Source organism: Polypterus senegalus, chromosome 18, assembly GCF_016835505.1.
Source record: "Polypterus senegalus isolate Bchr_013 chromosome 18, ASM1683550v1, whole genome shotgun sequence".
Taxonomy (NCBI): Eukaryota; Metazoa; Chordata; class Cladistia; order Polypteriformes; family Polypteridae; genus Polypterus; species Polypterus senegalus.
In genome coordinates, this window is record NC_053171.1 from 40402996 (window position 1) to 40424615 (window position 21620).

General features: G+C 36.6%; 1 protein-coding gene across 1 annotated transcript; it reads left to right on the top strand.

Annotated features, from left to right (window-relative positions):
- Positions 1 to 1064: 1064 nt before the first annotated feature.
- isca2 (iron-sulfur cluster assembly 2) lies at positions 1065 to 11056 on the top strand. The gene is made up of 4 exons (XM_039741584.1): positions 1065 to 1208; positions 2025 to 2196; positions 6454 to 6569; positions 9679 to 11056. The coding sequence occupies exons 1-4, from the start codon at positions 1162 to 1164 to the stop codon at positions 9851 to 9853; spliced, it is 510 nt and encodes a 169-aa protein (XP_039597518.1). The 5' UTR covers positions 1065 to 1161; the 3' UTR covers positions 9854 to 11056.
- Positions 11057 to 21620: the final 10564 nt, after the last annotated feature.

Genomic DNA, 21620 nt, shown 5'->3' on the forward strand with positions numbered 1-21620 from the left:
TACATTTATTATAATAACAGAAACAATGGATTAATTTATACTTTTGTTTTTGAATATAATACATTCACTCACATACATATATATATTCAGAAATATATATTTATTGCGTAAGGGCCACTTCAACTCTAAAATTCAGCTAGCTAGCTTAGCCTCATCCTAACTAGAATGTTAAACTGTATAAACCAGTCTAAACTTAATTTTAAAAACATGTATCACTACCGGGCACAAGAAACTATATTAAACAACATGTCAGTATTGTAATATACAACGTTATACTATACATGTATTTATGTGAGTTTTAATACCTCAGTGTCCTAACATTTTAGAGCTATTCTTGGCAAAAGCAGGCACGTCTTAAAATATTTATTGGCATTGTTTTACAAGTCCAAAGTCTTCTTAACTGGTTGCCACAGTTTTACATGAACAGATCTTTACGTTCTTCTGCTCTGAAACAATAAATGCTGCAAATTAAAAGTATTTGGCACAGGAATGATTTGTTTTAAAAAAAAAAACTTAGAAAAAACTGCTGGTTGTCAGATGAGACTCACATGATCGTGGATCGCGTGGTCTTACGTCATGGGGCGGGGTTTCCTAGGCGATACTGGAAAGACTCTTATTTAACCACATGTTACTTTTTAAACCAGTACCGTGAAAACCCAACGAGGAAAACGTACTAAATTCATATCATATATTATGTGAAATACGGACAGCTATTTTTAAAGTAAAACCAATTCTTAATAGTTTGTTTTATTTCATAACTAAATATGTGAACCCACGTTTCCACACACACCTTTTCATTATTTGCTTTTTCAAATTTAATTCAATAATAAAATTATACTGTTTTAGTGACATTTGAATCGTCTATAACGAGGAACTTAAGCCTAATATTTTTTTAAAGAAATTAACCCCTTTTAATCAGCTTTACCCTCTACTTTTGTGTCCTTGTTTTATAAATAAAGTTAATTCAAAGATTTCAAGGGTTACAATCTAAGGTTACACTGCCCTCGAGCCAATTACGAGTCTAGCTTATAAAAGGGGTGGGAGATAAGCTGTGTGTCATTTTGATTGACGTCTGTGTTTTCAAATGGTAGACACGACAGTTAATTTTCGCCCGAATGGGGAGGTGGGTGCGCGCCTTGTTATTATTTTAGGAAGGTCGTAATGTGGAGAGCTGTGTTGTGGAAGACATTGGCTGAAAACTGGTGCAGGTAAATTAGGCGCAATTATCAGTTGAATTTTTTGCCAGGTCGCAGGAATGTCCAGTATTGCAAATTAACACTTTAGCACCTGAGAAAGACGTTTGGTATTTTTACTGTGCCACAATAACCTAATTGACTGAAGCAAACTGTAAATGTATTGAGGAGTGAAGTATGTGTGGGTCAAATAGTATTTCGCAAACCACATACCCTTCTTGAAACGTGTATCAGTGCTTCTTAGTATGGAGTGAAGTCCTTAATAACACTTCTGACTCATTACATTACTCCTATGCAGTCAGTAAATCTGCCAGCATAATACACAGTATAATTTGCATTACCTTGTATCATTGCCAGATTTTGGGGCATGATAGAGGGCCCCAATTAAGCGCAATTATTCCATTTTTCACTGCGTTAACTTAGTCAAACGAAAATACTATCTGACATTTTGCCCATGAGAAAATTGTATACAAGTAAACAATCAAATTTAATATATTTAAGTAAGAGTCTTATCAATTTATTTGTGAAATATAATACTAGTTTCTAAGTGTTACCTTCAAAGTATAGTATTCCATTTGCCATTTAACCTCCAATCAAGGAGAATATTTCAATTACAATACAAACCTGGATGATTACTGGAGTTGGAAATGCATAAGGAAATTGATGTTTGCTCAGATGGCTTGGTGAAGAGCCAATCACAATGTGTTTTTGCCCACTTTGCAAAGATAAAAGAAAAAGAAAGTAATGAAAAAGTTTATGCTATATTAAACAGTTTTTGTAATACTTGTACAATTTTGTAATACTTTTACACTCTGTTTATGTTTGAAACAGGGCATTGCCTGTAGTCCGGAGCAGTCCAAAAACATGTCTTCCAAGTTTGAGTTTTCCATTCCACCCAACAAATGGCTTATCTCTGAAGCAGTGCAGCTCATCAATTTTGCAGAAAGACTATGATATAAAGTCTAGCTGTGGAAAACTAAATTTGAGTGATGCATGCATCAAGGTAATACATTTCCTTTTGTTCATATGTGAGATTTTAACCATGATCCTATGTTCGGCATTGAGTCTAGTAATAGTTTTAATTCTATGGTAGAAGATGATAAAAAATTGTATTCATTTTGTGTATGACTTTAGTTTAGAATCTGGGTACTTCCATTTTCCTCCCACATCCGTAAACACATGCAGCTATGTTAATTGGTGATTCTAATATGGTCCCAGCATGATGAAGAGTGTATTTACATGAGTGGGCTCCCCAATACACTGGTACACTGTCTGGTACTGTTTTCCCACTTTGTGTCCAGTGCTGCCAGTTTAACCTCCAGGCCCTGTGACCTTGCCTTGGCTGCTTTAAGAGGGTTTTGGAATAATTTATTGAGATTATTTAAGAAGCACCTATAATCACTACTGAGCAAACACATACCTATAATGACTCCTATGAAGAAAAAAATACTAAAATGTATATAGAAAAAAAAGACAGTTTGGTTAAAAATACTTTGGAAAGGTAAAGGTACTGGGTAACTTGAGAAAAAAATTTAGTCACCTTAGGCTTCCCTCTGCAGTAATTTGCTTTATTTGCCAGGTAAAGTGATTTATGCACATGCCTACCAACCCACATCTTTGTTTAGGTCTTCACTTGCTCAAACCTTTCATCTACATAATGTTTTCCTCATCTGGACTTTCATCCATTGCTTTTGAGTGTTTGCTCACAACTATCCTAACAAGTTTATACTCGGTACTGGACTGATTGAAAGGGGCTTTTAAGTCCCATTTGAAAATTACTACTTTAGCCATATACAAGGCCAAAAAGCCTGAACCTTGGCAAGTGTTATCAATACTAACAAATAACATTTAATTCTGTAGCATGCTGTTTTTATAAAGAAAATAAAAAGACCAGTTGTAAGACTACAAGAATATTTATATGCTCTGCTTATGCTTATAAACCTGACAAGGTACAGTCGGTCCTATTCAAAGGATTGACATGTCATTGGAGTGACATAACAAAGGAGTGAAACCTCAGATATAAATTTCAAAGGAGTGACAACCATTCAACCAACCATCCAAGTGGTAGGTGAGGCGACACCGATTTTTTTGGTGAGCGTTCTTTCAGTTGTGTGTGGTAGGTGACTCGTTCTGTCACTCCTTTGTTATGTCACTCCTTCGATACAGACCCTGTACAGTGCATGTTAGTAAAACACACTTTTTTCCTTCAACTTGCCAGATTTATGTTGCTGCTAATCTCATTAAGCATTAGCTGTTTTCTTTCTCTAAATAATTAATTCTACAACTAATGTCATTTGGAAGTCTGTCTCCATTATAACATTGTGTTCTCCAAGGGTAATTTTTTGTATCTTAGTAAAATTACTTTTCTTAAAATATACAGGAATGGATTGGGCCAGAGTGACTCTGTACACAGCATCTGTAAATTAACAGGGGCCTCATGCATAACGCCGTGCGTCAAATTCGCACTATAACATGATGTAAGCACAAAAGCGGAAATGTGCTTATGCACAAAAAAATCCAGATGCATAAATCTGTGCGTTTGCCAACTTCCACGTTCTTCTGATACATAAATCTCTGTCAGTGTGAAAAGTAACGCACGTGCACGCGCCTGCTGTCCTGCCCTGTCTCCTCCCAGAATTACGCCTCTTTGAATATGCAAATTAATATAAATAGCCCTTAAGATCAGCCTTCTGTGAAAAGGCAATTACAAAAGTACGAGGGAAAACAGAAGAAATTCAGCAAATACCAAGTGGAGGCAAGGAAAAACTTACTATTTGTTGGTTTAAACAGTGGTATAAACAACAAAAGGAAGTTGATCGAGTGACATAGCGTGTCAAAGAAACTTAAAAGCTCAAGTTCTCAAAGTTACACAGTGCCCGAAATAAAAAAGAAGTTGTCACGTATCAAAGCCGCCATGAAAAGGCGAGTTGTAATCCACCGTCTGAGTGTCATATGAAAGCTTATTAGGGTACAGAGAAAAAATAGGCACACAGTGGGGAAAAAAGCACGAAATGTCAACTTCAATCTCGACATTTCCACTTTAATCATGTAGTTTTATTTTTTCAGTAAAGTAGAACATCATAAACTTCATCTTAAAATCGTTTAATTTACTAGTTTCTCAAATCCCATCGTAACTAAAGTAGCACGTTAAATGCTTTGTTTTGTATTTGATCTTCTATGTGCTCTTTGTGTGTGAATCACTACGTGCTTCCGGGCTTTCTCTTCCTCCGACAGGACATAGAATTCATTACATACGTGATGTTACAGCTCTCTGAATAATGAAAATACTGAGATGTATACGTGATATCATTTTTATGATGATAGGAATTAAAGCATGTTATTAAACATGGGAACACGGTGGCGCAGTGATTGTTCATGTCTCACGCAAGATGCTTGCTGCACCATGCGCGACCTTCGATGAAATACTTTATTACAGAAGTACTGTCTCTTTCAAACATACTAACCTCCAATTCCTGTCCTTACTTTTCTTTCTCCAAATATCCAATCGCAACACAATCCTCTCTGTAGTAGATGTTAAGCCATCTGTAAGCTTAGAACGCAGATTCTTCAAAACTTTTAAGGAATATTGAAATGTCTTCGTAATGTTTAATTATTCTATCCATTTATCCTTCCCGAACAAAGTTGCAGCTCCTGGCTAGCGCTGTGGCACCATTTAATTAAAGTTTTATCTGTATAATAAACATATTTTGCTGCATTTCATCTTAAAAATGATATCATCATCATATGTAAATACGCACTTTATAAAGTGGCTCAGGTTGTGCAATATTATAACTGTATCGCAAGTTTACAGTGAGGTGATTGTACTTATAAGTTTGTACTACAAGGAGCACTTGAAGGACTGATTGAGTGCGTTTAGAGCTCTTGTGATGAAACTGTTTCTAAACGGCGAGGTCAGTACAGGAAAGACTCTGAAGTGTTTGTCAGATGAGAGCGGTTCAAATAGCGAATGGCTGAGACAGAATGTGCTTGATGCTGTATACCGATAATTCTCTTTCCGATCGGCTGCTGTGCAGCTGTGATTCACTCTCCGATACAGTGATATAAATACGCCGAGTGGTGCAGTGAGAGTAATATCGAAAAAGATGATCTGATGTGGCAACCCCTAATGGGAGCAGCTGAAAGAAGCAGAAGAAGGTGCAGTGAGAGTAACAACGCTAAAGCAGTTATGGTATTTGGAATAGTTTGACCATTCTGTGGACCATTATATTGTTACAGGTTAATTACAATCAGATGCATTCAACTAATAAGCAATATGCGGTTAATTTCAGTGTATTTATAAAGCCGCTTCAGGGATGTGGATCTGAAAAAGAAAGATAGCAGTAGCACTGCTTTGACGCTGGGTGCCTCCAGTCTGCAAAACCGAGTGGAGAACTTGTGTACGACAGGGTATGAGCTATCGTGGAAATGTGCGTGGCTTTATGCCAAGTTTAGGTTGTATACATCGCGATTTGAACGTGGAAACGTTCTTACACAACATTTTTGTGCATACGCACCGTTTATACATGAGGCTCCAGGTCATTTACAATCCAGTGGAAACTGAACATTTTGTTCAGCTCAGTTCAATTCAATTTATTCTTATTAAGCTCACTTCCACTGATGAGCTCAGTACACTGTGAAATAATGAGAAATATAGCATGTAGAAAGGAATGCAACATAAATATAATGTTAAAAGATTAAATAGGAGGAAACTCAAGCACCCAGAGATAACCCACACAGACACGGGGAGAACATGGAAACTCCAAGGTAGGTGTTTTTTTCTGTCCTCCCCCCCCCTAATAAAATTTCAAGTGTTCAGACCATCCACTTCAAAGAGTATGATGTCAAAACTTTTACTGAAATGCATCTCACTGTGAAACTAAATTGTAAACATTTTAAGTTGGATGAATTTTTGGTCACAAGGTCTCAACTCAAAAGTTTTTCTATTACTCAGACCTGTTATTTCAACTTGTGCAGCACTACCTTAAGACATTTGTTAGCATGCTGGTGTGATAGTCATTTTTAAAAATGAACTGCCAATGCTGATTCAGCACTTACGTCAGCAAAAATGTATGCATAATAAGCACATTAAGGTGCTACTGTAAGTAATTCATAACATTTGTTTGTTCACTGCTGGAAAAATCATCTCAAGTATATACTCTTGTGCTATTCAGAAACCCTTAGTTGGATGCAGCTGCCCCGTGTTGTTCAGATTTGCTATTTTTTTTTCATTGTGTGTTAATTAGGACAATGTGTTTTTCAGAAGTTACAAGAAATAAAGGAAAATGGAGAGTTCTTGAGAGTTCTAATACAAGGTGGAGGTTGCTCTGGATTTCAATATAAATTTTCCTTGGATAATTCTGTCAGTGAAGATGACAGGTAATTACTTGCTAATGCCACATTTTACAAATATATGAACAGTTTTTTGGTAATGTTTTGATTTCATGCTTAACTTTTTTTTTTTTTAATACAACGTCTTCGTCATTTATTCCCGTACAGCTGGGAAAATAAATATTGAACGTGTCAACGTTTTTCTCAGTAAATACATTTCTAATGGGACTATTGACATGAACTTTTCACCAGATGTTGGTAACAACCCAAGTAATCCACACATACAAAGGAATCAGGACAATTTTCCCCACTGTATGTTTGGGTTTAAATTATCATCAGCTTTTCACCGTGTTCCGTTTTATTTATAGAGAAAAGTAGTGCGGGTTGGTACCTCACTTAGTACCCCGCGGTTCTTCCCAGTGATGGTGAAATATACCTTTTCAATTATGAAATCTGAAAGAATTATTAGCTGAAATTTACTTATTGTATTGTGCTAACTTTATGAGCCAGTGTTTTTTGACCTAATATAAATTGATTATCATATATGTCCCAATATAAATGCTGTATATTTTGTGTTAATTTAGGGATGAGGGAAACAAAAAAGTACAGTATCAAAGTGAAGTTGCTACTTCAGGTCACGGTTTTTTTTATATGCAGTACATTATTAAAAAATCCAAGGTCAACTAGTTAAGAAATTGGTTCTCTCCCAGTTAACACTTGAAAGTTCATATGGGTTTATACTTTCACACATGCAACTGAAAAGGCAGCCAAAAGGAATATGTTTGAGTCTCAATATTGCATTTAGTCCACAAAGAACACATCTAAATAAAGTTTAGACCCACATGATTGTGTGTTTTTTTTCATGATCATAAAGAAATTTTCATCACAATGCCTCTGCCCAAATGCTTGACATTTGTTCCCAAGACAAACATAAATATTGAACGTCATGCTTATGTATGATTTTATTTAAGAAAAATTAAATTAAAAACAATCTTTCAATGCCGTACCACTCCAAAAAAATATATTTTTTTACATGTGTGAGATCTAGAGAACTTGGACATGTGATGCCTTCATGATGTGGTTAGCACCGTGAAGCATGGTAGAGATTTGATGGTGTGGTGTTGGTTTGCTGATGATACTGCTTTTGATTTATTGAAAATTGAAACTACACTTAAGCATTTTTCAGTGATTTGCCTCCAATATGGTTTGTACTAAATTAGACCATCATTAGATTGACACTGCAAGAAAAGAACAATCTGGCAAGAGATGGAGTGCTGCAGTGATAATTTGGCTTTCACAATTCCCTGACCCAAGAGAAGAGTTACTGTTATGATTTAGACCAGAGAGTGAAGAAGAAACATCTAACAAGTGCTCAGAAGTTGAAATTGTCGTTCCAGACCTCCTCATGGAGCAGGCTGAGAGAATGCCAAGAGTGTGCAAAGTTTTCATCAAGACAAAAAGTGTCTTAACTTTGAAGAATCTAAAATATGAGATAATCTTGAAATTTTTTCAGCACATTTTTTAGTCCCTGCATAATTCCATGTGTTGTTTATGTTCGAATAGTTGTCTTCTATATTTTCTAAAGTGCAGAAAAAAAGTAAAAATGATGGAAACTCTTTTTTTTTTAAGTAGGTATGTCTAAATGGTGCTGTATATTGTATTTAAAGTGAAAAGCTGGTGTCATTATTTTTTCCATAGTTATAGAGTCAAAAGTTTTGGAAAATATTGCATGTTTCTTGTGTTTTAAAAAAAAACATACATTCAGTGTGCATTTTAGAATCCGTTTTTGTTTTGAGTTAATATAGGTCAAGTATTCATAATCCAAAATGTCTTTGGACCAGGAGTACTTTTGATTTTGGATATTTTTGAATCTTGGAATATTTGCATATACATTATGAAATAGCTTGGTGACACCTTTGTTTAATATGGGAAATGCAGCCAAACCAGCTAGATGATGACTCATGCATATGATAGATCATATCACTGAGCCGTTATTTTGTGTTGATGTGACAAACATATTAAACCTCAAAAGTGATGAATATAATGTATAGACTATTTTACTTCCCATTTTAAGGGGACCAGTTCTGTGTATTTTTTACTAAAAAGCTGTTTTGGTTATTTGTCAGTTTATATCAGCTACCTATTTTCACTTCTCATGGAACTGACTGACAGGATAGGAATATCTCAGCAAGCCTTCACTCCAACATGCCTACTGTTCTGGAAGTCATTAACCAACCAACGAGGCACTACATTCAGTGTTCCTATTATGTGGGTGTATAGACATAAAACCATAACCTGTTTTTGCCGACATAAGAAGGCAATTTGCAGCAGTTTTTGCTGAGCTCATATTGCAAAAAGGGCAGCTAGAAAGAATGAAGCTGCTGCTGTTAGTTGTAAGCAGTAGCATTCCATTAATTCATCTGATGTTTTAAAGGTGACACTCGACACTTGAACTTCTGCACAAGTGTTATCATGTCACTGCACATTTCATTTTGTTGCTTAGCGGTGCTTGTTGTTTTATGGGGCAACACCCCCCCCAAACTCCAGTTGTTGATCATGTGTTAGTTTCTTGTTTTGCTCATTGGTTTGTGAGACACCCACCTTGAACCTGTATATGCTAAAAAAAGATGATACAATAGGGATGTCTCTACAGAGAGCAGAACATCAGAGAAAGTATGATTTCTAAGTAGAAAATGCATGGGAGTGGTAACAGGATGCCTAGAATTATTTAATTAGCTAAAAGAAAAGACTGACTTCTCAATTCTTAGACAAATAAGGGGAATTTACTTAAGAACAGAAAGCGCATCCTTTATTAGTGAGGAATAATGTTTTGCATTATAACATGATTTCTAAATGCAGCATTTGTTTGTTTTGAGTCATTTACCTTTTGGACTTGGAATCATCAGCAATGGTTAAAATGAAATGGTTTAGCTTGTGGTAGCTTGGTTTTTCTTGCCTTTTCTTTGAAGTTGATGCATTTATAGATTCACACTTTATTTGGTCTGAAATACTTCCAGGTTTAGTCAAAAATAAATTTTCATACTTAAACACAAAAGTTTTTTTTATTAAGTACTGACACATTGGAAGTAATAAGTCATTTTTAATCTTACCTTATTCAGGTAAAGTGATCTGTGCTTTTTTTTTGTTTATCTTCCAGAGTATTTGAACAGGATGGAGTGATGGTTGTTGTTGACAAGGAAAGTCTGAATTTCATTAACGGGGCCACACTTGATTACAGTGAAGAACTGATCCGTTCATCCTTTCAGATTGTTAATAATCCCCAGGCCGATCATGGCTGCTCTTGTGGAACTTCTTTTTCTGTTAAGCTTTAATAATTTGGTCACTTCTTCCACCATTATTCCCAAAACATAAACTGAACCCAAAATATTATCAGGCCAGTTTCATTACTGCCTGTCGGTGAATGAAGTAAAAGGTGTTTGATAGCTGCAGTCACTTAAAAATCTATTCACCTTAGCAGTTGCAATGTAAGTTTGTGTACTTTTCCTAACTTCTAAAACTAAGTAAAGCCCTAATTTATAGCTGCAGAAAGTTGTGTATGCATCCTCTTAACATTCGTTTTGTGTTTAAGTGAAAAATCTTCTTTTCTTGAATATTACATTATTATATAATTCACACCTCACCGGCTTCACTCTTGTCTACAGCAAAAGACAAGAGTAGAAACTAGATGGATGTATATATTGTTAAATATGTTTTATAAAATGTTGCATTCAAATGTATTCACTGTAAGGTGCCATGTCTTATACACATTAATAATTGCTAAAAATGTAACATTTTTATTGGAGAAAAAAATCAAGTGGGTATAAGTAAAAATTACATGATTTACTGCCAAAGCTTGTGTTCCAAGAGAAAATTGTGCTTTCTTTAACCTTACAGTAATGATAATTTTGTAGGAAGGCGATGTCTGTTGTAAAAGTTTTATTACAATTGATCTTTAATGTACTTTTTGAAAACAGGTAGGAAAACTCGCATACAAATTAAGATATACACACATTAAATTTAGTATATTATCTTCATTCCTAGAGCATTTCATGTATTTGCAGCATTTCAGTGAGGTTAAGGATATGCTGAAATCAGTGTGTTAAACCAAGATTTTGGTCACATGGAACACTTGCCCTATAGTGCAAAGATTTTCTGTGAAGTGAATGAAATATTTATTATGATCAAGTAGATTCAGCAGAAGTGTGCACTATTATCTTTTCCTTCTGATTTTCTTCATTACAAGTGTATAGTGATTTTTATATAATTTATAATGTATATATTCTGAATTGAAGTAGCTAAATAAAAAATGTGGCAATTATTGGGTATACATTTCTGCTGAAAAGAAATGTTTTTTTAATGTCATTTGAAGATTTTTTGAATGAAAGTTTACCTTGGAGAAATAAAGTTCAAGAAAGGTAAAACAAAATTTTTGCCTAGGATAATTCTGAAAATGTGATTTTTATATGTAAATCTGGTTTCTTAGTCTTAAGTAAAATCAAATTGTCCCATTTTACGATTAAAATATTAAGCCAATATTACTTTGTTTTTCACTAATATTACCATTAGAGGGCACACATGTCCGTGCTTTGTACTGATTTTTCTTACAGCCATGTGCACGAAGACATTTAATTGTTATAGAATTTGGTTGCTAATAGGAAACGCATTAAGTTTTTTTTATTTAATATATTTTAATAGATATAAGACAAAATTCTTCAAAATCTACCAAAGCCTCAAGAATGTGGCATTTACATAGAAAATGTGTAATTGGTAATATATGCCTGTTTTGATGTGTGTTTTCTTGTAGCATTCCAGGCAAAGGCATGCAAAATTTTTTCATTGATTTAATTATTATGGTAAGCAGCTTAGCACATACATTTTTGTTAGAAAAGACGTGAACAGTGGTCATATGACTGTAGTTTAAGTGCATATTCTCAGCTGGAGCCATCTTGTAGTGCAGACACATCTACAGAAGTCTCGCTGTCTAGACCCCTAGTAGTTCAGTGTGATGCCTTGTGTCAAGTTTGTTTGTTTTATTCCTTGCTGACTCTACTGTTAAGATTTGTCACTTCTAATAGTTTTTGTTACATATCAAATAACTTGCTTATTTACTATAATAGAATCTCCCATTTCACCCTGGAAAATCACATCTCTCTATTATAAAAAAAAATCTTGGAAGAAGATGAGACGTGATTTTCTCGGAGAGACCCTTTCACGTCCCCCAAGACGAGTCTTTGTGCCAAGAGATTTAACCATGCCTGGGGCTAGAAATATAAGACAGAGTGTTGATGACAAAGTAAAACATCATAAAGAATTCAAAGATGTTGGGGTGGTACACATGCAGAGCAGGTTAGAGATAACAGAAGTATGAAAATTCGAAAGTCTCAAAAAAAAAGGATAGTAAAGATCGCATTAGTGCAAACAAATGGAAATTATTACTCGTGAAATAACGGAACAGTGAAAAAAGATTGAATATATTGGTCGGATTTAAACTTCCAGTCAGAGACTTGTAGATCATCTAATTTGTGTTGCCATCAGGGGAAAAAAAAAAGTAGTGTTTTTTCCCAATGAAGAGGCGTATCTGCAAGAAATAAAAGATTTGTTGTGTGGTGAAAGTGAAATCCTGAGAGAGAAAATTTCAGGTCCTGCGAAGTGAATTGGAAAAGTCCTGCCCACATAACCACGCACATGGTTTAATCATTTCTCATTTGTGTAACTGCTATTTTCAGACACATTTCTTGTAGAGAGAAAGAAGTGATACTCACTGGGCAGTTATACGTTGCATTGTCACAATGTTTTTCCAAACACGGAATCAAAATTCAATGCGATATTGATGAAAATGTAAAAGCAAAAAGAGATGGGCGATATGACAGAAGCATGTAGATATTGTTTGGCTTTAAAGTTTAAGTCGGAGACTTGTAGTAGATCATCTAATTTGCATTACCATTGATAAAAAGTAGTGTTTCTTCCCAATGAAGAGACCTATCCACGAGAATTAAGTTTTGTTGTTTGATGAAAGTGAAATCCACATACAAGAGTGAAGCGAGAAGGGGCCAAAGCCCCCTAGTATAAGAAAATGTCCCCAGACAACACTTTACATTTACCCTGCAATATATAGTGAACTTGATTTTGCATTTTCCCATGTATATGTACAGTGACATGTTTGGGCATACTTGCTTAAAATGTCTGTTACTGCCTTTATGTGATCAGTTCATCTTCTGCTCTGTTAACTATTCACAGTAGCATTTTAAGCAAGGGGGGCAAACTTTTGCATGCCACACTACAAAATATGCAGACATCAATAGCTTCAAATTCAAATGTATTACAAATTCTTTAAGTAAAATATATACTGTATTTAGATGCAGTAATTTTATTTTAGGGGGCGACTTGAGTGCCAATCATAAGGCTATAGCAGCGGCAGTCTTAGAGTAGCACGTTGCAGAAGTAGAGTGCAGCCAAAGCTAAAACAGATTTGTTGTTTCACAAACATCGTAATAACCAAAGCCAAAAAGTAAGCATAAGAAAATAGACACAATGAGCAAGATAGAGCAATGGCAGGAAGGTGGGCTCTAACTGGGAATGTGGCAGAGCAGTGAGGTGAACATGAGCAAGTGTTTCCCTGTGTTTTATTGATTAAGTAATTGTAATGAATAAATGACCAACTTAGTTATACATTTAGTACAATAGCTTATTCAAATCAAATTGGTACTGCCAACCCCTACTCACTATTTCCATCTTTCTGTTACAGTATAAGGGAAAAAAGTGCCTCTACATGTCTCTCCAGTCTGACATTTTTCAACCTTTATGTTCTGCTGCCAGTCAACGTAAACAAATTGGTATAATTCTAATTTGAATAAAACTATATGCATGAATTAAGTTCATAATAATAACTTTTTCACATGAGTAAATTGTTTGATCATTAAACAGATTAATGTAGCAGTTCATACCCTGGTTTGAATTTCTGAGGTCAGATTACTATCTGCATACAATTACAAATGATAAAAATGTGGAAACTCTACAGTAATACAGAAAAACAGTATCTTATAACACGACTTAGTTCCAAATTGTGCTGCCTTTTTTTTTTTTTTTTTGGTTCTGGTTAAACCAAAAGCTAGTCCTAGATTATTCAATCCCATGTGAGATAATCAGTTTTCATTTTGTCCTAAACGACTGTTCTGGTTGGTTTCTGTACATTTGTACTGTGCACAAGTTCCATTTACAAATCTTCTCCAATTACTTTTCATTGTAGTTGACAGGGTTTTAAAACTACCTATATAACTAATAAACTATATGAGTAAGTTGTGAATGAAAAGTGTCCTTTTATAGTGCCATATCTCATGAACTGTATTAGGAAAGTAAGCTTACATAAATATATATTGTACTGTCTTATTCTAGGTGAGATAAGTATTGGTAATTTATGTTCATACTCTACAGGGAGCTCAAAAGATAATAAAACACAGGTTTTCTTGTCTTAAGCCCTATATGGACAGATTTAGTTTTACACCAGGAGGTGGGTTAAAGTCAGTGCTTGAAGCGTTACCGGCGTACCTGTTCATGTCTTAGGAGTACCATCAATTCCAACCACTTTAGCAGCCCATATTTATAATAACAATTTCTTCATTCATACCTCCATGGATGACCCCATCCTTAAGCATTTTGATATAAATTGTATGTATTAGCACACCTTTGGATCTCGGAGGGGATCCCCCAACCGCTCATTATTCAGCACGCACAAAAGTAGTACTAATGCAGTTCTTTTATTCCCACTTGAAGCACTGAGTAAAATAATTTTGACCAGAGGAGCTCTTTAATTTCAGTCCTGTCCAAATCGCTCAAATGGTTTTACTGACACGTCTATTCACACGGGACTTACAGACTTTTTAGAAAAGGTAAAAGTCTCCATAATCTATATGCAGTTTGTAAAAAGGTGAGTGATTCAGATGGGACCAAAATCACAGAGGTCCTCCAGTAATCATCTTTTTTTTTTAAAAACCTCACCTTGTGGTGTAAAACGAATCCCGTCCAAATAGGACTTGACACTGATGGTGAATTGAAGTGTGTACAGTAATGGGATTAAAAATGTATCCAGGAATGAAGGAGGATTTCACAAAATGTGCTTGTTTTCTGAAACATTACTTTTTTAATGTTCTTTTGCTGTTGTTTCTATTAATTGTTGTGTATTTGTAATATCTAGCATTTTCATAAAACTCTTGTCTTTAAAGGACGCCTTACAATTGGTTGCTTAAAATAAAGAAGCAGCTGCCTGTCACTATACATAAATTTTCAAAAAGTCTTCTTGTGAAAAGTTCTTGTACTTGCCACATGCTAGGTCATATAGATAAAAGTTTTAGGAACTGTTCAGAAAGATCAGATGTGTATGTGTTGGAGTCAGAGAATACCGGATCAGAAGCATTATAAACTAAACCTGCAGGGACCACCTAAGTTGGCCTGATAACATTTTGTAAGGATATAAGTCGTGCCTAAACAGGACTGGTCAAAGAACGTGTGCCCTACACAATGACGTCTAATTGGTCCAAGAGATATCAAGGAAGCAAAAGAATTGCATAACTTCAGGATAATAGACAATCTAGACTCTCTCAGTCTGTCATCCAGGGACCATGCCAGATCAGAGAAGAATCAGCTTACTAAGACGAAGACCCTCCTAGTGATCTAAGTCTATTGGATGCCTAGACTCGGAACAAGATGAACTGCTACTCGTTCAGGTAGTTTTGGTGTTATTTTGTCCCACTCATTTTGCTTTGCTTCTGTTTTGGGCACATTTAGAAACTTAAAACTAATATATTATGCATAATTAAAAGTGTGAACCTTATCTCTTGTTTGGTTTGACATTCTATCTTGTCACCTAGGGTCATAGATATAAAAGCTAGGGAGTTGCAGAGTGAAGCTGTGTCTTTGCAACAGGTTGGTGAGTGTAAACTTACATAGGCTAAAGTGGGGATTTGGGACACTCGGGTCCATGGAAAGAAGAGTCTGAGAGTAAGAATTGGGTCACTCTAGAAGTCTAGGACCCTTCCACAATAAAACCGCTATAAATGCCTGGCCTTGTACTTAAGGGGGCAAGATATTTGTACACTCCTCTTACAAATGGTCTGCATGAGGGATGCACCATATTAAGTAAGTTCTACTCAACATGTCCTTCTGTCTCAACTGCAGAAAGGACACCAAGAAGTGGCATAATTTGGCTGTTGCATTTCAAATATTTTCTTGCCTGCATGTCCCTCAGTAAAGTTAAATGTTACTGCCAGGGAAAAGTTATTCAGGCTTGAGCAGGACAGCCACTTATTAGAAAGAGATTGTGGAAGGGCCATTAAGTTGGCTTGAGCATCATTTAGCTTCACTGACAGTGAACAAACAATTGGATGGTTCTTAATTTTTATTTCTTTGTTCCTTTGGCACCTATTGTCCAAGATTCTGACCCAATCACAGTTTAAAGTCAAATAGGTCTTACAGAAAAGTTTTATGTTGAATGAAAAGAATAGGCTAAAATGTGTCAGCATTTAGTGAGTATTCCTTGGTCTCAGAGAAATCCTTTGTTTGGCAGTAATGTGTTAGCTTGTAGTTTAGTTCCTCTTATGGGAATGGAAAGCTAAAGACTTGCTGAGATTTGATTTGGCTAAAATGTATTGGCCACTTGGGAGTAAGCCCCCAGTGCATTTCTTTTTATTCTTAGCATTTGCTCTTAGCTCTTGCCAAGTCCCCTCACTAGACAGGAGAGCACCAATCTCCAGCCTCTTTTATAAAGCCATATTTGCTTTTTCTTTGAAGGTATCATCTTCTAATCACCGAGAAAGGAAAAATAGGCACACATGTTCGGCATTTGAACATGTTTGTCTTGTATCTCAGAAACAAATACTGACAGTCCCTAAAAATATCACCTTAAATAAAATTCTATAGTCTAACAGGTTTTTGGTAAACACCTCAAGTCACTTCTAAATATCACAGTCCCTTGTAATTATGAACCTCGTTCCATCTTCTGCGACAGTTTGCCTATTCTATAAAATAATAATTGACTAGCCACTCTGCCAAGATGTGCTAATTAAATGTCAATGTATTCCGCATCACTACCATTCTTTTTCATCAGGAAATAATTGCTGGAACTGACTGAGGAAAAGCAAGTAGAAGTTTCATTAGCTTGGCCTGACGACTTTGGGAATGGCTGCTGTATTTGATAAAAGCTTGTTGTATTACTAGTAGCAAAGTGGTGTCACACTTTAGTTTGCCTCAAGTTCATGGCTTCCTGAGTAATGAACCATTAGACGTCTGAGGTGCACACCACAGTTGTCCATACGGAAGTGGATAGAAAGCTGCATGTTTTTAATGCCAAGGTTACTTGGGTCCCTCTTTGTAATTCAATACAATGTTCTCTATATCCTAAGGCCTCAAGAAGTCCTTTTTCTGTTTATTTGCAATAAACTTAGCTGTTCCCTTAACAAAAATTAATTTAATATGTGAGCTTTTATGACCAACAGGCATGTACAAGAAAAAATACTGTGTTTATATATACTGCAATACTGTGTTTTTATATATTGTGGGTATAAAAAGTTACCACTCCCTGGTAACGCTTTAGATTACATACTACAGTGGGGAAATAAGTATTAAACACGCTGGCATTTTTCTCATTAAATATACAGTATTTGCAATACAGATATGCACATGAAATTTAGACCAGACATTGGTAATAACTCAATAAAATGACACAGCCAAAGAAACTGTAATATTCTAATCCATCTGAAATGAAGTGGAATGATACGGGGAAAAAAGTATTGAAGACAGTAAGAAAAAGCACTAAACCAAATGATTCCACTAATCAGTTCCCCTACTGTATCATAAAATCCCAAAGCCAATACTGTCCACAGCCAGGAAATCATACTGAGTCCAAAAGCCTTCTGATTCCATTGTTAGGCTTTTATTAAAAGATAATAAACAGCCCTATTCAGTCCTTGGAGTGAGCAGCTATTCCTGACTTGAAGACATTTTTATACATAGCTGAACATATAAACTTTGACACTCTTGCTTATGCTAATGGACAACACCTTTGTTGATAACCCTTTAGTCAAGCTCACTCTTCATTAGGTTATGCCCATCCATGCCCATTACTCATTATAGTAATGGCCAAAACCTTTAGGCATTTTGCCACCTTTGTCCTCTAACCTTTTTGACCATACCTCTGTGGTAAGTGGTACATGGAGCTGGGAGAATTTTAAATGAATAATCACGCCTCAAAAAGTTTAGGCTCCACATGGGTGTGTGTGTGTGAGATTACGTTTTCACACCGAAGTTAATTGAGGTGCTGGGCGACTACACCACATGCACATGCAGAGGTGGATGGATCAGTCAAGTGTCTCAATCGTGCAATGGTGGAAACAGCTCATTGCACCCCTGCCCAATTATTAGTAACATAATAAGAGGTGCCTGCACGACAGAGAGGGAAGACAGAACAGAGTGAACAGAAATGGAGCCATGAGAAGAGCATTGGGAGGAGAGGCAGCACAGTTATAAGCCCCACGACAGAGCAAAGGATTGGCAGTCTTGCGGTGGATCATTCCTCCACTGACTATTTGTTGTGGAGCAGGTGCAATCGATTCATAGTCCTTGTCAGGGGAGCAAGAAGGATGGTGGGAGGACAACAGACCCTGAGCAGTCTGTCCAACAGTGCTCAAGGCAACTAAGACGGGGGTCAGGTTGGTGAGGACCACAGCTGCTGGAGTCTCCACCGGCTGAGTGAGTAATGGGTGACCCGGAGAGACAAAGTGGGAGTTGTACTGGGCTTGCCAGATGGAACAATGAACAAATGACTGTGTCGGTTTTATTCTTGTTTTGAAGTCTGGATTTTGTCTTACGGATCATCATGGTTTAGAACAGGCCTATTCAAATGGCGGCCCAGGGGCCACATGTGGCCCAGAACCAACCACTTAGTGGCCCTGCCTGTGGTCCCACCAGAGCTCCAGAATGCAACTAAAATTGATCGCAAATGCAACCAAAAATAGGCTTTGGTGATTATCATTTCTATTTAGTTCACCATTTGAAAATGAAATCATTGAAACTTTAAACAAATTATATTGTAACAGATTCAAAGAGTATTTTTTGTTAACATATGTGTCAGTATGGGCTTTTCCTTGCATATCCCTGAGCCACATAAAGGCTAGTTTATATCCTGCGCTGGGAGTGAGGGAGTTGTGGCAAAAATAATGTCTTGGACACGCATGCAGGAAAATATTTCTAAGTACGTGGTGCTGCTGATGGATGGCCATGTATTCCAAATGGTGAATTTCAATGAGAGCATGGTTACGCTTGTGCCAGAATAATGAACGAAGGGCTGAATATAACGCAACCGGTCTTCAAAACAAAAAGTAGGCATGCAAAACATTTGAGATTCCTCTGCCTATTATATAGGTCCCTTGTTATGAAGATATCTGTGCCCCGTGGAATTCAGTAGTCCCTTCTGATTTTATACAGTCACACTAAGGTGCGATTGTCACTGATCTCCTTGTGTTCGCACATCTTTGCATGCTGTTTCTCTTTTGATTTAAAGCATACTCCATGCAAAATGCAAGCCTGTCCATCAGTAAACGTGTGAGCAGTCACCTGCCTAATGTTTTGTCACACAGCAATGTGATGAAGTCTGCGTTTTAAGGTTTCAAGTGTATTACAGTCAAGTAAAAAAAAAATAATAGTAATAATTATAATTAATAACTCATTACTTGATACCAAGAACTCGGTAAAAAGACATTTTAAAGACAAGTCATTAAAATAAATGTACCAATCTACTTTCACACCATACCTGATACCTTGCTCTTAAACATTTCATAGATCTCATATTTCAAAAGGGAAACAAATGTTATTGTTATTACTGTGCACATTTTGCATTTTATGCACTTTGAGATTTGCTTGGGTCAGATGTGAGTAAAATGTTTATTTTTTTATTTCAGAAGTGAGGAAAAGAGTATTACTACTACCTCAGTTCAGTTACAGCTTTTTTTTTTTTTTATACATTTTTGTTGTGTCTGTGTCAGATGTGACCAAATGTAAAAGAGAAATAAGGAAAAAACATTACTTGTTGTTAAATACATTCATTTGTGTTGATTTAAAATGTGTCATTACCTGCTGCTTACTGGCTGCTGAAAATGTCTGGCCCAGCTAAATTTATTGGTTTGAAAATCTGGCCCAATTGAAATTGTAATTGAATAGCCCTGGTTTAGAAGAATTATTTATTTATTAAGAACTGTTGGAGCGCCGTACTTTCAGACACTATTGGTTTGACTTTGTTTAAATAAAAGCACGGTACCACTTTTACACCTACCCCTTGCTATGTATGTGCCCTCATTTGCCTGACTCATCTTGGTAACATAATCAACGATGGTGGGTTCAAGAGGCCCCCTGAAGGCCATAGGATCAAGGAGCCAATCCACACTTTCACAGCCTCCTAATTGTTAATCCTCCACCCAGTTTTCTGCATCGCCTTTCAGGATGTCAGCTTATTGGTGAAGTGGTTACATGTAAGACTTGGTGTATATCAGTGCATTCTAGTGGTTTAACTATCTACGGCTCAGTGCTTAACAGTGCTTAAGCTATACTGCTGAGATTACAAGATCATTTTTAAATAATGATGACTTATAAGATGCACAATCGCTAAGTAAAACAAGTGCTTATAATAAGTGCATAATACTATATTCTAATTATCCAGTGTGTGATTATATATAAAAATATCCAGTGTAATGGATAGCCGGCAGCTTAACCCGGTCGGGATGCTCAAAGAATAAAAGGCTGGACTGTCTCCCCCAGAGCACTAGATGGCAGCTTCCCTAGACTGAAGCAGTGCCCTGTATTCCCGCAGGGCATTATGGGATACAGAGTCCGACAACGCAGTCCAGCTGGGTACCGTGGGTGGCACCAGGGGATGCTGCAAGAGGACCTGAGGAGTCATGCCTCATCCATACCACCATAGCTCCCAAGTCATAAGGATGGAAGCTCTGAAGTATTTCCAGGCTGAAGAAAAAAGCAAGTTCTCCATATGACCCAGAAGTGGACGTGGACAGAAGGACAGAAGCACTTCCGGGTCAAGGACTATATGAAGGACTGCTGTGAACCCAGCAAGCGAACCAGAGTCGGGAGGTGTATGACAGAGCTTGCTGGGAGGAGTGGAGGAGAGAATTATATTTATAATTATTGTAATTTGTGGTTTAATTGCCTGTTTATTGTGGCTGTGGTGCTTTGGTGGCACTGTTTAAGAAGAAGAAGCATTAAAATACTTCTGAGTGTTTTTACCCTGTGTCCTGATCGTCTGTCAGTTGGGGTTAAGGGGCAACAGTGACCCCTAGCATCTTACACCAGTAAATATTCATGTAGATATTTCCATACTACCTGGGCTAGTAAGAATCAGCTGGCTTGGTGCATGTTGATTGGTTAGTACTTCCAGACTTTGAAAAAGGGTTACCACCTCTGAATGCTAGTTAACAAATCATTTGTTACCAGTCTGTTCCACAAGAAGCATCTCATGATGGGTAGAGGCAAAGATCTCTTTCAAGACCTTCAGAACAAGACCGTTGAGCAACATAGCAATGACACTGGTTACTGGCAGATTTCTGAACTCCTAAATGTTCCTGTAAGCACTATTGAGCTCACTATCCACAAGTGGAAGGAACACCACTCTAACAACGACTGGCCACACACTGGAGCTCCTCGCAAGATTTCATTCGGGCAGTCAGAAGAGTAGCCCACGAGCCAAGCACAACTCGAAAAGATGTCCAGAAAATCCCAGAAGCAGCTGGCACAGTCGACATAGAGAAAACAATAAGCAGTAAGCAATGCTCTTCATCGTCACAATATTCATGTGTGAACCCTGGAAAACCCCATTACTGAAGAAAAAACATGTTGAAGCCCATTTGAAGTTGGCTACACAACATTTGGTGAAGCTGTAGACTACTGGGAGAATGTAATGTGGTCAGACAAGATAAAAATTAAAACAATACAATGTGCTATGTTTAGAGGAGAAATGGTAGAGCATATGACCCTAAAAGTACCAAACCTACAGTGAAGTTCAGAGGTGGAATCATCATGGTATGGAGCTGATTCTTTTCCCAT

Excerpts from the sequence above, each read along its gene's own strand:
- isca2 (XM_039741584.1), top strand. The coding sequence starts at position 1,162 with ATGTGGAGAGCTGTGTTGTGGAAGACATTGGCTGAAAACTGGTGCAG. Across the intron at positions 1,209-2,024 it reads TTGGCTGAAAACTGGTGCAG|GGCATTGCCTGTAGTCCGGA; the intron begins GTAAATTAGGCG and ends TGTTTGAAACAG. Across the intron at positions 2,197-6,453 it reads TGAGTGATGCATGCATCAAG|AAGTTACAAGAAATAAAGGA; the intron begins GTAATACATTTC and ends TGTGTTTTTCAG.